This window comes from Nicotiana sylvestris, chromosome 3, assembly GCF_000393655.2.
Source record: "Nicotiana sylvestris chromosome 3, ASM39365v2, whole genome shotgun sequence".
Classification (NCBI taxonomy): Eukaryota; Viridiplantae; Streptophyta; class Magnoliopsida; order Solanales; family Solanaceae; genus Nicotiana; species Nicotiana sylvestris.
The window spans coordinates 93,467,622-93,481,121 of NC_091059.1; the positions used below are offsets into that span (position 1 = coordinate 93,467,622).

Consider the following 13,500-nt stretch of genomic DNA (forward strand, 5'->3'; position numbering starts at 1 on the left):
ACAAGAGGAAACTAAAAGTGAAAGTTGCCTTTATTTTCTTCATTTGTGATAGAAGTTATAGTGCTAGATTCCTTATTATTCCCTATTATTTGTTTTAACTGCTATCCCCGAAGCATGTTCCCCTTCCCCAGCTTTAACTGCTTATCACTTGTTTAATTTTCCGCCATATATTATATAACTGTACAGGTTTATCTGGAGTATGGTCCTAGCCTCGTCACTACCTCGCCGGGGTTAGGCCAGACACTTACCAGCACATGGGGCCGGTTGTGCTGATACTACGCTCTATGCTCTTTTGCACAGACCCAGGTTTTGGACAACAACAGTAGCGCGGTAGCCAGCCTTCAGTCTAGTGAGACACTGAGGTAGTCTTGCAGGCATTCGCAAGCCCGACGTCTCCTCTATCTTTTTTTTCCGTCTGTTATCTCATATATTCGAGACAAACAATTTATATTTTCTTTCAAACGGTTGTATTTAGCACTCTTAGAAGTTCGTGAGTAATGTGACACCAGTTTTTGGGTAGAGGCATATGTTGATTCTCGCATTATTGTTCAATTTTCTTTAAATTTAAGTCTTCCGCATATTTATTGAATTCCGCTGCTTTTATGCTATTGCCGAAAATTGTTAAAATAAGTAATTGTTAACGATGTAAGAAGATAAGGATTGGCTTTCCTTGCTCTCATTAGTAGGCGGCATGACGACTCCCGAGGGTGGGAAATCCGGGTCTTGACAAGTTGGTATCAGAGCTCTAGATTACATAGGCCTCACAACTCACGGACAAGCTTAGTAGATTCTGAGGGATCGGTACAGAGACGTCTGTATTTATCCCCTAGAGGCTACCGAGTTACGAAAACTTCACTTTTGTTCTTTCTTGTCGTGCGGATTTGTTCCTCAAATGCTAATTGAACTTCTACTCTGTTCTTCGCAGATGGCGAGAACACGCGCTTCGTCATCTACTGCTCAGCAGTTCGAGCCCCCTACAGCAGTTCCCACTAGGGGCAGAGGGCGAGGCCGAGGCCGTGCTAGAGGCCGAGGTAGGGGCAGAGCTCAGCCCCGAGCAGCGACACCAGTGGCGGAGCCTTAGGTTGATTTTGAGGAGGAAGTTCCAGCCCCAACAGTTCCGGTGGGCCCAACTCAGGTCTGGTGGGCCCAGCAGCTCCCACAACATGGGCATTGTTGAGACCAATGGAGTCGATTTTGCTGTATTTCGCTTAGCTGGATCCGCCAAGACTTGGTGGAGGGATTATTGCTTAGCGAGACCAGCCGGATCGCCATATTTGACATGGGAGTAGTTTTTAGTGATGTTTCTGGAGAAGTTTCTCCCCGTGACACAGAGAGAAGCCTATCGGAGGCAGTTTGAGCGCCTTCAGCAGGGTTCCATGACGGTCACTCAATATGAGACCAGGTTCATCGATCTAGCTCGCCATGCTCTTGTCATACTTCTCACCGAGAGAGAGAGGGTGAGGAGGTTTATTGATGGTCTTATTCAGCCAATTCGTCTTCAGATGAACAAGGAGGCCGGGACTGAGATTACATTTCAGGAGGCGGCCAATGTGGCCCATAGAGTTGAGATGGTTCTGTCACAGGGAGGTGGTCATGGGTCGGATAAGCGGCCCCGTCATTCAGGTAGATTCAGTGGTACCTCATCTGGAGGTAGAGATTCATATGGTAGAGGCTATCCTCCTAGGCCCTTTCAGTCAGCTCTTTAGGTCACCTATGGTACTTCAGGTGGTTGTGGTTCTCAGACGCACTATTCTGATCAGCAGCCTTACAGTGCACCATCAACACCTATTTGTGCATCGCCGCTTCAGAGTTTCCATGGTCATCAGCCCCAGCAACCGAGGGCTTGTTTTACTTGTGGTGGCACGAGGCACATTGCTAGGTATTTCCCTCGAGCTTCGAGCAGTTCTCTACATCAGGGTTCTCGTGCTATGGTACAGGTACCAGATGTCCCATAGCCTGCCCAGTCAACTAGAGGCAGGGGCAGAGGTGTTAGAGGTGGAGGTAGAGGTCCTAGAGGTGGAGCTCAAGCCGCCAGAGGTGGAGGCCAACCAACAGCAGGCCGTCCAAGAGAGGTAGTTCAGGGTGGTGGGGCCCAGCCCCGATGTTATGCACTTCCAACCAGGTCCGAGGCTGAGTCTTCAGATGCAGTCATTACAGGTACTATACTAGTTTGTGATATAGATGCTTCAGTGCTATTTGATCTAGGGTCTACACATTCGTACATGTCATCTTATTTTGCCCCATACCTGGTCATGCCTAGTGATTCATTGAGTATTCCTGTTTATGTGTCTACACTGGTGGGTGATTCTATTGTGGTCGACCGAGTTCATCGTTCTTGTATTATAGTGTTTGGGGGTCTTGAGACCCGTGTTGATTTGTTGCTTTTAGACATGGTCGACTTTGATGTTATATTGGGAATAGATTGGTTATCCCCGTACCATTCTATCTTGAATTGCCATGCCAAGACCGTGACCTTAGCCTTACCGGGTTTGCCCCGTTTAGAGTGGAGATGGACTCCTGGTCATTCTACTCGAAGTGTTATTTCGTATGTGAAGGCTCGGCGTATGGTCGAGAAGGGGTGTTTGGCATATTTGGCTTATGTTCGTGACTCTAGTGCTGAGGTTCCCTATATTGATTCCATGCCCGTGGTTCGTGAGTTTCCTGAGGTTTTCCCTTCAAACCTGTCGGGGATGCCACCCGATCGGGATATTGATTTCTACATTGATCTAGCTCCGGACACTCAGCCCATTTCTATTCTGCCATATCGTATGGACCTGCCGGAGTTGAAAGAGTTAAAGGAATAGTTGCAGGATTTGCTTGAGAAGGGTTTCATTAGACCCAACATTTCGCCTTGGGGTGCGCCGGTTTTGTTTGTAAAGAAAAAGGATAGTTCGATTAGAATGTGCATTGATTACCGGCAATTGAACAAGGTTACAATTAAGAATAAGTATCCACTGTCGAGGATTGATGATTGTTCGATCAGCTTCAGGGTTCCAAGGTATTTTGAAAGATTGACTTGAGATATGGCTACCACCAGTTGAGAATTAGGGCATCTGATGTCCCTAAAACAGCTTTCCACACTCGGTACGGGCATTATGAGTTCTTGGTTATGTTATTCGGGTTGACCAATGCCCCGACAACATTTATGGAGTTGATGAACCGAGTGTTTAGGACTTATTTAGACTTGTTCATGATAGTCTTTATTGATGATATCCTGATATATTACCGCAACCAGGAGGAGCACGAGCAACACCTCAGAGTGGTTCTTCAGACTCTGAAGGATAGTCACTTATATGCTAAGTTCTCAAAGTGTGAGTTCTGGTTGAGCTCAGTGGCATTCCTGGGTCACTTTGTATCAGCAGAGGGTATTTAGGTTGATCCAAAGAAGATTGAGGCAGTCAAGAACTGGCCTAGACCAGCATCAGCTATAGAGATTTGGAGTTTCTTGGGATTGGCAGGCTACTATCATCGGTTCGTGGAGGGGTTCTCATCTGTTGCAGCCCCGATGACCTGGTTGACCCAGAAGGGTGCCCAGTTTAGATGGTCGGACGAGTGTGAGGTGAGATTTTTAGAGGCTCAAGACAGCCATGTCTACGGCGCCGGTGTTAGTTTTGCCCACAGGTTCAGGTCCTTACATCGTTTATTATGACGTATCTCGCATTGGAGTTGGTGCAGTATTGATACAGGATGGCAAGGTCATTGCCTATGCTTCGAGGCAGCTGAAGGTTCATGAGAAGAACTATCCAGTGCATGATTTGGAGTTGGTAGCCATTGTTCACGCATTGAAGATTTGGAGGCATTACCTATATGGTGTGTCATGTGAGGTGTTCACGGATCATAAGAGTCTTCAATATTTGTTCAAGCAAAAGGAGTTGAATTTGAGCCAGATGAGATGGTTGAAGTTGTTGAAAGATTATGACATCACTATCCTATATCACCCGGGAAAGGCCAACGTGGTGGCCGATGCTTTGAGTAGAAAGTCAGCCAGTATGGGCAGTCTTGCTTATATTCCAGTCGGTGAGAGGACGCTTGCTTTGGATGTTCAGGCTTTGGCCAATCGATTTGTGAGGTTGGATATTTTTGAGCCTAGTTGAGTATTAGCTTACACGGCCGCTCGTTCTTTGTTATTGGAGCGTATCCGTGATCGGCAGTTTGATGATCCCCATTTGTGTGTCCTTAGAGACACGGTGCAGTGTGGGGGTGCCAAGCAGGTTACCTTAGGTGATGATGGAGTTCTAAGATTGCAGGGTCAAGTTTGTGTGCCTAATGTGGATGGGCTTCGAGAGTTAATTTTAGAGGAGGCCCATAGTCCCCGGTACTCTATCTATCCGGGTGCCGCGAAGATGTATCAGGATTTGCGGCAGCATTATTGGTGGCATAGAATGAAGAAGGATATAGTTGCCTATGTGGCTCGGTGTTTGAATTGTCAGCAGGTTAAGTATGAGCATCAGAGGCCTGGTGGTTTATTTCAGAGGATTGAGCTTCCCGAGTGGAAGTGGGAGAGAATCACTATGGACTTCGTTACTGGACTTCCGTTGACCCGGAAGAAGTTCGATGCAGTTTGGGTCATTGTTGATAGGCTGACCAAGTCAGCGCATTTCATTCCTGTGGTAGTCTCCTATTCGTCCGAGAGGTTAGCTGAGATCTATATCCGGGAGATTGTTCATCTTCATGGTGTGCCGATATCTATCATTTCGGACCGAGGTACGCAGTTCGCCTCGCGTTTCTAGAGAGCAGTTCAGCGAGGGTTAGGTACCCAGGTTAAGTTGAGTACAACATTTCATCCTCAGACGGATGGACAGTCCGAGCGGACTATTCAGATATTGGAGGATATGCTCTGATCTTGTGTTATTGACTTTGGAGGTTCGTGGGATCAGTTCTTGCCTTTAGCAGAGTTTGCCTACAACAACAGCTACCTGTCGAGTATCTAGATGGCTCCTTATGAGGCTTTATATGGTAGGCGGTGTCGATCTCTGGTTGGATGGTTTGAGCCGAGAGAGGCTCGGTTGTTGGGTACAGATTTGGTTTAGGAGGCCTTGGACAAGGTCAGGATCATTCAGGATAGGCTTCATACAGCTTAGTCCAGGCAAAAGAGCTATGCAGATTGTAAGGTTCGAGACGTGGCTTTTATGGTTAGTGAGCGGGTGTTGCTCCGAGTGTCGCCTATGAAGGGCGTGATGAGATTTGGGAAGAAGGGCAAGCTTAGCCCTAGGTTCATTGGTCTATTTGAGATCCTTGATCGAGTGGGAGAGGTGGCTTATAGACTTGCATTGCTGCCTAGCTTATCAGCTGTGCATCTAGTGTTTCATGTGTCCATGCTTCGGAAATATCACGGCAATACATCCCACGTGTTATATTTCGACACTGTCCAGTTGGACAAGGATTTGTCGTATGAGGAGGTGCTGGTGGCTATTCTAGACCGACATGTTCGCTAGCTAAGGTGGAAGAGTTTTCCTTCGGTTCGTGTTCAGTGGAGAGGTCAGCCCCCTGAGGCATCAACCTAGGAGTCCGAGTCCGATATGCGGGACCGGTATCCTCATCTTTTCCCCGACTCAGGTACTTCCTTCTTCTGTCCGTTTGAGGACGAATGATTGTTTTAGAGGTGGAGAATGTGACGAACCAAAAAGGGTCATCACCTGTTTCTAATTGAAATCTGTGTCTCCGAGGCCCTGAAAACCTAATTTAGAGTCGCCTCGATTTGTGTGCATAGTCCGGGCGCGTAGCCGGAAAGCTTAAATGTAAAATCTTGTGAAAATTGCTAAGTTTTGACCTTGAAATGAATAAATTTGACTTCGGTCAACATTTTAGGTAAACGAACCCGGAACCATGATTTGACGATCCCAGAGGGTTTGTAGGAAAATATGGGACTCGGGCGTATGCCCGGAATCGAATTCCGAGGTCCCCAGCCTGAGTTATTAATTTTTAAAAGAAATTGTTCTCTGAAAATGTTTAAAGAAAATGGAAATGAAATCTGATTAGAAAGCAATGGTATCGGGCCCGTATTTTGGTTCCGATGCCCGGTACGAGTCTTATATATGTTTTGAATCAGTCCTGTAAAGTTTGGTAAAAACAGACGTCGTTTGACGTGATCCAGACCCAAATTGGGAAAATTGATGTTTAAAAGGAAATTTGAGAAATTTCATGGATCTTGAATCTCAATTCGATGTTCATGATATTATATTGGTGATGTGATCACACGAATATGTTCGTAGGGTGTTTTTGAGGTAGTGTGCATGCTTGGTTTAGAGTTTCGAGGGCTCGGGTGAGTTTCTAGTAGGTTCAGGGATGCCTTAGGCTTTAGAAGATCAGATGTTGCAGGTTCAGGAGTTTTGACAGGTCTCTGAACCCTCTTGCGTGGTCCGCGAGCAATCACGTGCGGCCACGGAGGGGCCAGCGCGGCCGCGGTCGCCTTGAGCGGTCCGTGGTGGGTGTTGTGCGGCCGCGGTCAGCTTGGTGCGGTCCGCACGAGGCAATGATCCGCAAGTCTTCAGGGAGCCTGCGCGGCCACGGTCCTTCTTGCGCGGTCCGCGGTGGGAACTTTAGAGGGGTATAAATACACGTGAATATTTCAGTTATTTTACACTTTTCAAAACTCCAAAACATAAAAGGCGATTTTCCAAACAACTTTTCTTCTCCGAAACGATTGGTAAGTGATTTCTAACTTATTTTCTTCACTTCTTAACATCTTTTAACATGATTTTAACTTCAAATCAAAGATTTTCATGGGGAAATTGGGTGATGTGGGTAGAACCTAGGTTTTTCTAAAATTAGGGATTTGGACCTCAATTTGAGGTCCGATTTCAAAACAAACCATATATTTGAATTTGTAGGGGAATGGGTAATCGGGTTTTGGTACGAACCTTGGGTTGCGACCACGTAGGCTAGGAGGTGAATTTTGAATTTTGGGTAAAACTTTGGAAAACTCATTTTCATGCATTGGGGTTGATTCATTTAGCATTTATTAATGTGATTAAGTAACTTATGACTAGATTCGAGCGGATTGGTGGTGGAATCAATATGTAAAGCTATAATTGAGACTTGAGTGGTGTTCAAGGCATAGAGGTAAGTATTTGGTTTAACCCTAGCTTGAGGGATTAGGAGTTGAGTCATATTTGCTACTTGCTTCTTGTTGAGTACGACATATAAGGCATGGTGACGAGTATCTATACGTTGGTGTCAAGCATGACCGTGGGTCTTAACTTGAAAGTTGTTGTGTTTTTGAATGACACCTTGTATACTTTAATTAATGATCCTCTATGATTAAGTATTTCCATTAATTGAACTGAGTACTAGCAAAGTGAGATTGGTTATAGCTGATTCTCCCTTGCCGGGATGACTATTTTGATATCCTTGTTCCCTTATCGGGAAGTTATTATATTACTTATGTTCCCTTGCCGGGATTTCTTGTGATTGTGTGATGAACTGAAATGGGAGCGGGTGGTACGCCTACCACAAGATATTATGAAATGGGAGCGGGTGGTACGCCGACCACAAGATTGATGAAATGGGAGCGGGTGGTACGCCTACCACAAGATATTATGAAATGGGAGTGGGTGGTACGCCTACCACGAGATAGAATGAAATGGGAGAAGGTGGTACGCCTACCACAAGATATAATGAAATAGGAGCGGGTGGTACGCCTACCACGAGATAGAATGAAATGGGAGTGGGTGGTACGCCTACCACAAGATTGATGAAATGGGAGCGGTTGGTACACCTACCATAAGATATTATGAAATGGGAGCGGGTGGTACGCCTACCACAAGATATAATGAAATGGGACCGGGTGGTACGCCTACCACGAGAATGAATGAAATAGGAGCGGGTGGTACGCCTACCATGAGATATGAGAAATGGGATCGGGTTGCACGCCTGCAACAAGAGGAAACTGAAAGTGAAAGTTGCCTTTATTTTCTTCATTTGTGATAGAAGTTATAGTGCTAGCTTCCTTATTATTCCCTGTTATTTCTTTTAACTGCTATCCCCAAAGCATGTTCCCCTTCCCCAGCTTTAGCTGCTTATTACTTGTTTACTTTTCCGTCATATATTATATAACTGTACAGGTTTATCTGGAGTCTGGTCCTAGCCTCGTCACTACCTCGCCGGGGTTAGGCCAGACACTTACCAGCACATGGGGCCAGTTGTGCTGATACTACTCTCTGTGCTCTTTTGCACAGATCCAGGTTTTGGATAGCAGCAGTAGTGCGGGAGCCAGCCTTCAGTCTAGGGAGACACTGAGGTAGCCTTGTAGGCGTTCGCAGGCCCGACATCTCCTCTATCTTTTATTTCCGTCTGTTATCTCATATATTCGAGACAAACAATTTATATTTTCTTTCAAATGGTTGTATTTAGCACTCTTAGAAGTTCGTGAGTAATGTGACACCAGTTCTTGGGTAGAGGCATATGTTGATTCTCGCATTATTGTTCAGTTTTCTTTAAATTTAAGTCTTCCACATATTTATTTAATTCCGTTGCTTTTATGCTATCGCCGAAAATTGTGAAAAGAAGTAATTGTTAATGATGTAAGTAGTTAAGGATTGGCTTGCCTAGCTCTCATTAGTAGGCTCCATCGCGACTCCCGAGGGTGGGAAATCAGGGTCGTGACAGTTTTTGGCTTGGAGGAGTTTCAGCATATCCTAAGGAATACCATCATTCTTCTCATTTTCTCTTGCCAGCTCAGTTCTGAGAGCATCTCTCTCAGTCTCCACCTCTGTCAACCTCTTCTTTTAACCTCTCAATCTCAACATCCTTAGCCCCACTTTCTTTTACCAAGGCTCGTACCTTGATATTCACTGGTACCTTCTTGGATGAACCAAGTTCTTTAGGAGTGGCATGGACTTCATAGTCACAAGCAAGCAGAGTATTTGCCCCAAAATGATCCTTGCTTGTACTAACCTCCCACTTCTTCATAGGTACCTTGAAATGTACAAGTACAGTTGTGACAATGAAGCCATAGGGAATAACATGAGTCTTGGTGCCATTTATTACCCTATCAAGAAGATGGATTATTAAATCAAGGCCAATTAATTTTCATCCCACTATCCAAACACTCCATCCGGACAAAGTCCATGAAGTTTGCAATGTGCCTCCTTTTCTACCTTGGCAGAACACATTTGTTGACAAATTCGAGCACCACTTTGTGGGGTGGCTTCATCTCACTCTTGTACACAGCCTTGGGCTCAAATTCCTCCTCATTGTTACTGAATTTTCTGGTAATGGCCAGGGCAGTAGGAAGATTTTCTATGTTTGGCCACTTAAATTTGTACAGTCATTGTACCCCTCAGCAGGTACACCCAGAATTATCCCAACTCCTTAACATCGAAAGAGACTTGCACTCCTTTCACCATACTGGCAACCCTTCCATTTTTCACCTTAGTATTTGCCATTAACTCAACAATTTCATTCCTGGTCAACATGCCATCCATCTGAAGGATAATGTCCTTCCAGCCTTGCAACTCCAACTTCTTCAATAGCAACACCATTCCTTCCTCTTCTAAGTCCTAGATGAGTATGCCTTTTAAGATAGTTCTCTTGCCAAACTTAGCCATCTTATCTTTCTCAGCATTAGAACCATCTTCTTCTTCTCCACTCCATTCTTTTTCCTCAACCATTTTCACTTGTTTTGACTTCACAACAGACCTTGTTTTTTTTGCCAAGGTGGATGGTTCAGCAGAGTTTGACTCCGAAACAGACTTCTTAGTGGAAGTCTTGGCTTTCTTGGGTTTGGGAGTCAGAATCTTCACTTTTTCAGTATCATCTTCATCTCGAAGAACTAGGTCCATCTCATCAAGATCAACAGCCTCAACAGGCTCACTCATATTTTTCTTTCCCTTAGCAACTGCTTTTCTTCTACTTTCTTCCAAGGCTTTCTCCAGTTCTGCCTCAATCTGCTTTTTCTGTCTTCTTGTGGATCTACCTCTTGTGGGAGGAATTTCAACAGTAACAGATGGGGCAACCTCCCTTTTCTTGTTTGCCCTAGCAGTGCCAAGGGTTTTAGACTTTGAATTTCTCTTCTTATTTGGGTTATAACTCTCAGTCACCTTTTTCAGTAGGTCTACTAGGGTTTCCTGTTCAGGTAGAACATGTTCATCTACATTTTTCCCAAGTTGAACCAACCCTTCAGCAGCTTCGCCAGGCCCACTTCCCTATGTTTTCTTTACACTCTCCTCTATTCCACCAGATTTCTCTCCCCAAACAACCATTGCACCTGTGTCTTTGGTTAAACTCATAGGAGTGCGTAAAGAATCAACCACTCTTTTACCCTTTCCCCTCACAGTACTCCGAGCACCCTCACTCTCCTTTTCTTTTCCTTTTTTATTTTTGCCTCCAACCTTTCCTGGCTCTATAGATTCATCACATTCTATAGATCCTACCAGCACAAACCTATTCTCCAAATTTGTAGAAACATAAGAGATAGTTTCAGAAGAGACTCTAAGTCCAGATGATACCTGTTTCAAAAGAAACAATTTCTTCCCCCTCAGTAGCAGATTTGAAAGACTCATCAGATTTCTGGGATTCTTCTTCCCTACCTGCTTTTCTTGATCTGCTCTCCTACATCAAAAATCTTACGAGCCATCATCTTTACTCTAATTTTCTTAGAGAGTGGTGCGGTTGAAGGAGTGGTAGAAGGTGTGGAAGTGGCTTCCTGTGGTGGTGATGAAAGGTTTTCAGGAGTGTTGGCCATTTCTGTGCTTGGGTATGGAATAGAAGAGAATTAGATTGTGTTTGGGAGATGATAAAGAATGAGAGTTTTTGACGACCTGAGAGAGATAATGTAACGAATACACTAAAGCTGATCAATTGAAAGAGGAGTAATTAATGGGGTAACGCCAGCTTTTCAGACTCTTAGAAGTCTAATCAAACTGAAATTCAGTTTTGAAGAGACGTTGGAGTGTATCCCTAGAATATAGGTACTTTAATTCGTTTGAGACTCTTTTGAACGGAATTGGTTCACTTGTAACGGATAAGTCTAAAAGAAGTTTGGAATTAGGTAGGACTCTCCTCATGACCCGAATATTATTATTTCAAAGTATGCAAAGTGTAGAAAACATACCAAGTAATCTTGATAATAAACCAGGTTCTTCATCGAGAATTCTCTTGTGTAAGTCTAAATTTGCAAAATTAGAGAAATATCATTAGAGATTAATGAGTTATTTTAGCATATAGCATAGGAGTATATTGATAGTATGAGACTGAGAAGACTTAATCTAATTATATACACAATTTACAAACTTTCTAACCAAAAATATTGTTTTTTTCAATTTTTTTTCATTTAACTTGAACTCGTCCTTTTAGGTGATCTTAATCATCCCTAATTCCAATCTATTCCTTTCAAAGTGATCTCTACTTAAAGTTTTTGTGAAGATGTCAGCTATTTGCTTGTCAGTAGCACAAAACTCCACAATGATCAAACCCTTCTCATAATTATCCCTCAAAAATGGTAACATCTACGTGCTTAGTTCTCTTATGATGAACCGGTTCTTTGTCATACTAATGGCACTAGTGTTATCACAAATATAGGGATACAACCAACATCAATTCCAAATTCCATTAATTGCTGTTTGATCTACAACAATTGAGCACAACATGAAACAGTAACAACATACTCAGTTTCAGCAGTTGATAAGGCCACTGAATTTTGCTTTTTCGTATCCCAAGACATGAACCTAGAAAGTGTTCCATAACTGAGGTGCTCTTCCTATCCATAAGAAAACCTTCATAATCAGCGTCAACATATCCTACCAGGTTGAAATTACAACCTTTTGCATATCAAAGACATAGGTCAGTGGTGCCTTTTATGTATCTCAAGATTTTCTTGACAACAGTCAAGTGGGACTCCTTTGGATTTGCCTGAAATCGAGCACAAAGGCCTACACTGAAAATAACGTCAGGTCTGCTAGCAGTGAGTTATAAAGAGAACCAATTATTCCCATATACAACTTATGATCAACAGATGAACCAAGTTCATCTATATTCAATTTCGTGGATGTTGCTATAGGAGTGTCGATTTCTTTTGATTATTCTATTTTAAACCTTTTAAGCAACTGTTTCACATATTTCTACTGATGGATCATAGTTCTATTTTAGTATTGTTTAATTTGTAAGCCTAAAAAGAAATTAAGCTCACCCATCATACTCACTTCAAATTCACTCCTCATTAGTTTAGAAAATTCTTTACTTAGCTTATCAGTAGTTGCTCCAAAGATTATATCATCAACATATATCTGCACTACTAAGAGTTCTTTACCTTTTTCCTTCAAGAATAAAGTGTTATAATTTTACCTCTCTTGTAGCCATGCTCAAGCAGAAATTTTGATAACCTTTCATACCATGCCCTAGGAGCCTACTTGAGCCCATAGAGTGCATTGTCAAGTTTGTACACATGATCAGGATACTCTTTGATTTCAAACCTTGGAGGTTGCTTGACAAATACTTCTTCCTTTAAATAGCCATTGAAGAAGGCACTTTTGACGTCCATATGGTGAAGGGTGAATTCCATGTAAGCAACAAATGCTATGAGGAGTCTTATTGCTTCCAACCTTGCAACTGGAGCAAAGGTTTCATCATAGTCTATGCCCTCCTCTTGGCTATATCCTTGAACCACCAATCTTGCCTTATTCTATGTAACTGTTCCATCTTCATCAAGTTTGTTTCTGAAGATCCATTTTGTGCTAATTACTGATCTGTCTTTGGGTCTTGGTACCAGATGCCAAACTTGACTCCATTCGAATTGGTTGAGTTCATCTTGTATTGCATTTACCCAGTCTGCATCCTGCAAAGTCTCAACAACATTTTTAGGTTCAATAAGAGATAAGAAAGCATAAAAAACATAAGGATTCTTTAATGAAGATCTGGTTTTAATTCCAGAGGTTGGGTTAGTGATTATATACTCAATGGGATGAGAACTTTGGTACTTATAAGAGTTCACAACCAACTGGTTTCCCTTTGATGTTCCTTCAATTCTTTGTTGTTGTGGAACATGTTCATGGATAGGTTCCCTTTAAGTTTAAGAGTCATTTCCTGTTTGTTCTATTCTCTCTGTCATGTTGCCCTGGGTAGAAGTACCTATTCCATCACTTGTTCCTTCCTTTAGAGCAGCTTTAGTCTGGGCTGTGGTTTCATTTGAATTCCATACCATCCAAATTGCTTCATCATCTTGTTCTTGCCTCTTAGAAAGAATGTTAGTTTCATCAAAAACCACATGAACACTTTCTTCTACACACATAGTTCTTTTGTTATATACCTTATAAGCAAGCTATGTAAAGAATACTCCCTCATCACTTCTGGATCAAACTTACCAAGGGAGTCTTTACCATTGTTGTGCACAAAGCACTTGCATCCAAATGCCCTAAGATGGGATATATTTGGTTTTCTCCCTTTATGTAACTCATAGGGAGTCTTCTCTACAAGAGGTCTAGTCATGCACCTAATTATGATGTAGCATGTAGTATTTACAGCTTCTGCCCAGAAGCTGTGGGACAGTTTACGAGAAAGAAGCAT

At 43.1% G+C, this 13,500-nt stretch overlaps 1 protein-coding gene across 1 annotated transcript; it reads right to left on the reverse strand.

Annotated features, from left to right (window-relative positions):
* Positions 1–9,500: 9,500 nt before the first annotated feature.
* Positions 9,501–10,684, reverse strand: LOC138887688 (uncharacterized). The gene is made up of 3 exons (XM_070169465.1): positions 10,530–10,684; positions 10,161–10,383; positions 9,501–10,067 (listed from the first exon to the last, which is right to left on the reverse strand). Exons 1-3 carry the CDS (start codon positions 10,682–10,684, stop codon positions 9,501–9,503), a joined length of 945 nt encoding a protein of 314 aa, XP_070025566.1.
* Positions 10,685–13,500: the final 2,816 nt, after the last annotated feature.

Excerpts from the sequence above, each read along its gene's own strand:
- LOC138887688 (XM_070169465.1), bottom strand. The coding sequence starts at position 10,684 with ATGGCCAACACTCCTGAAAACCTTTCATCACCACCACAGGAAGCCACT. Across the intron at positions 10,384-10,529 it reads GAGCAGATCAAGAAAAGCAG|GTTTGTGCTGGTAGGATCTA; the intron begins GTAGGGAAGAAG and ends TTTGGAGAATAG. Across the intron at positions 10,068-10,160 it reads CTGGTGGAATAGAGGAGAGT|GAAACCCTAGTAGACCTACT; the intron begins GTAAAGAAAACA and ends CTACCTGAACAG.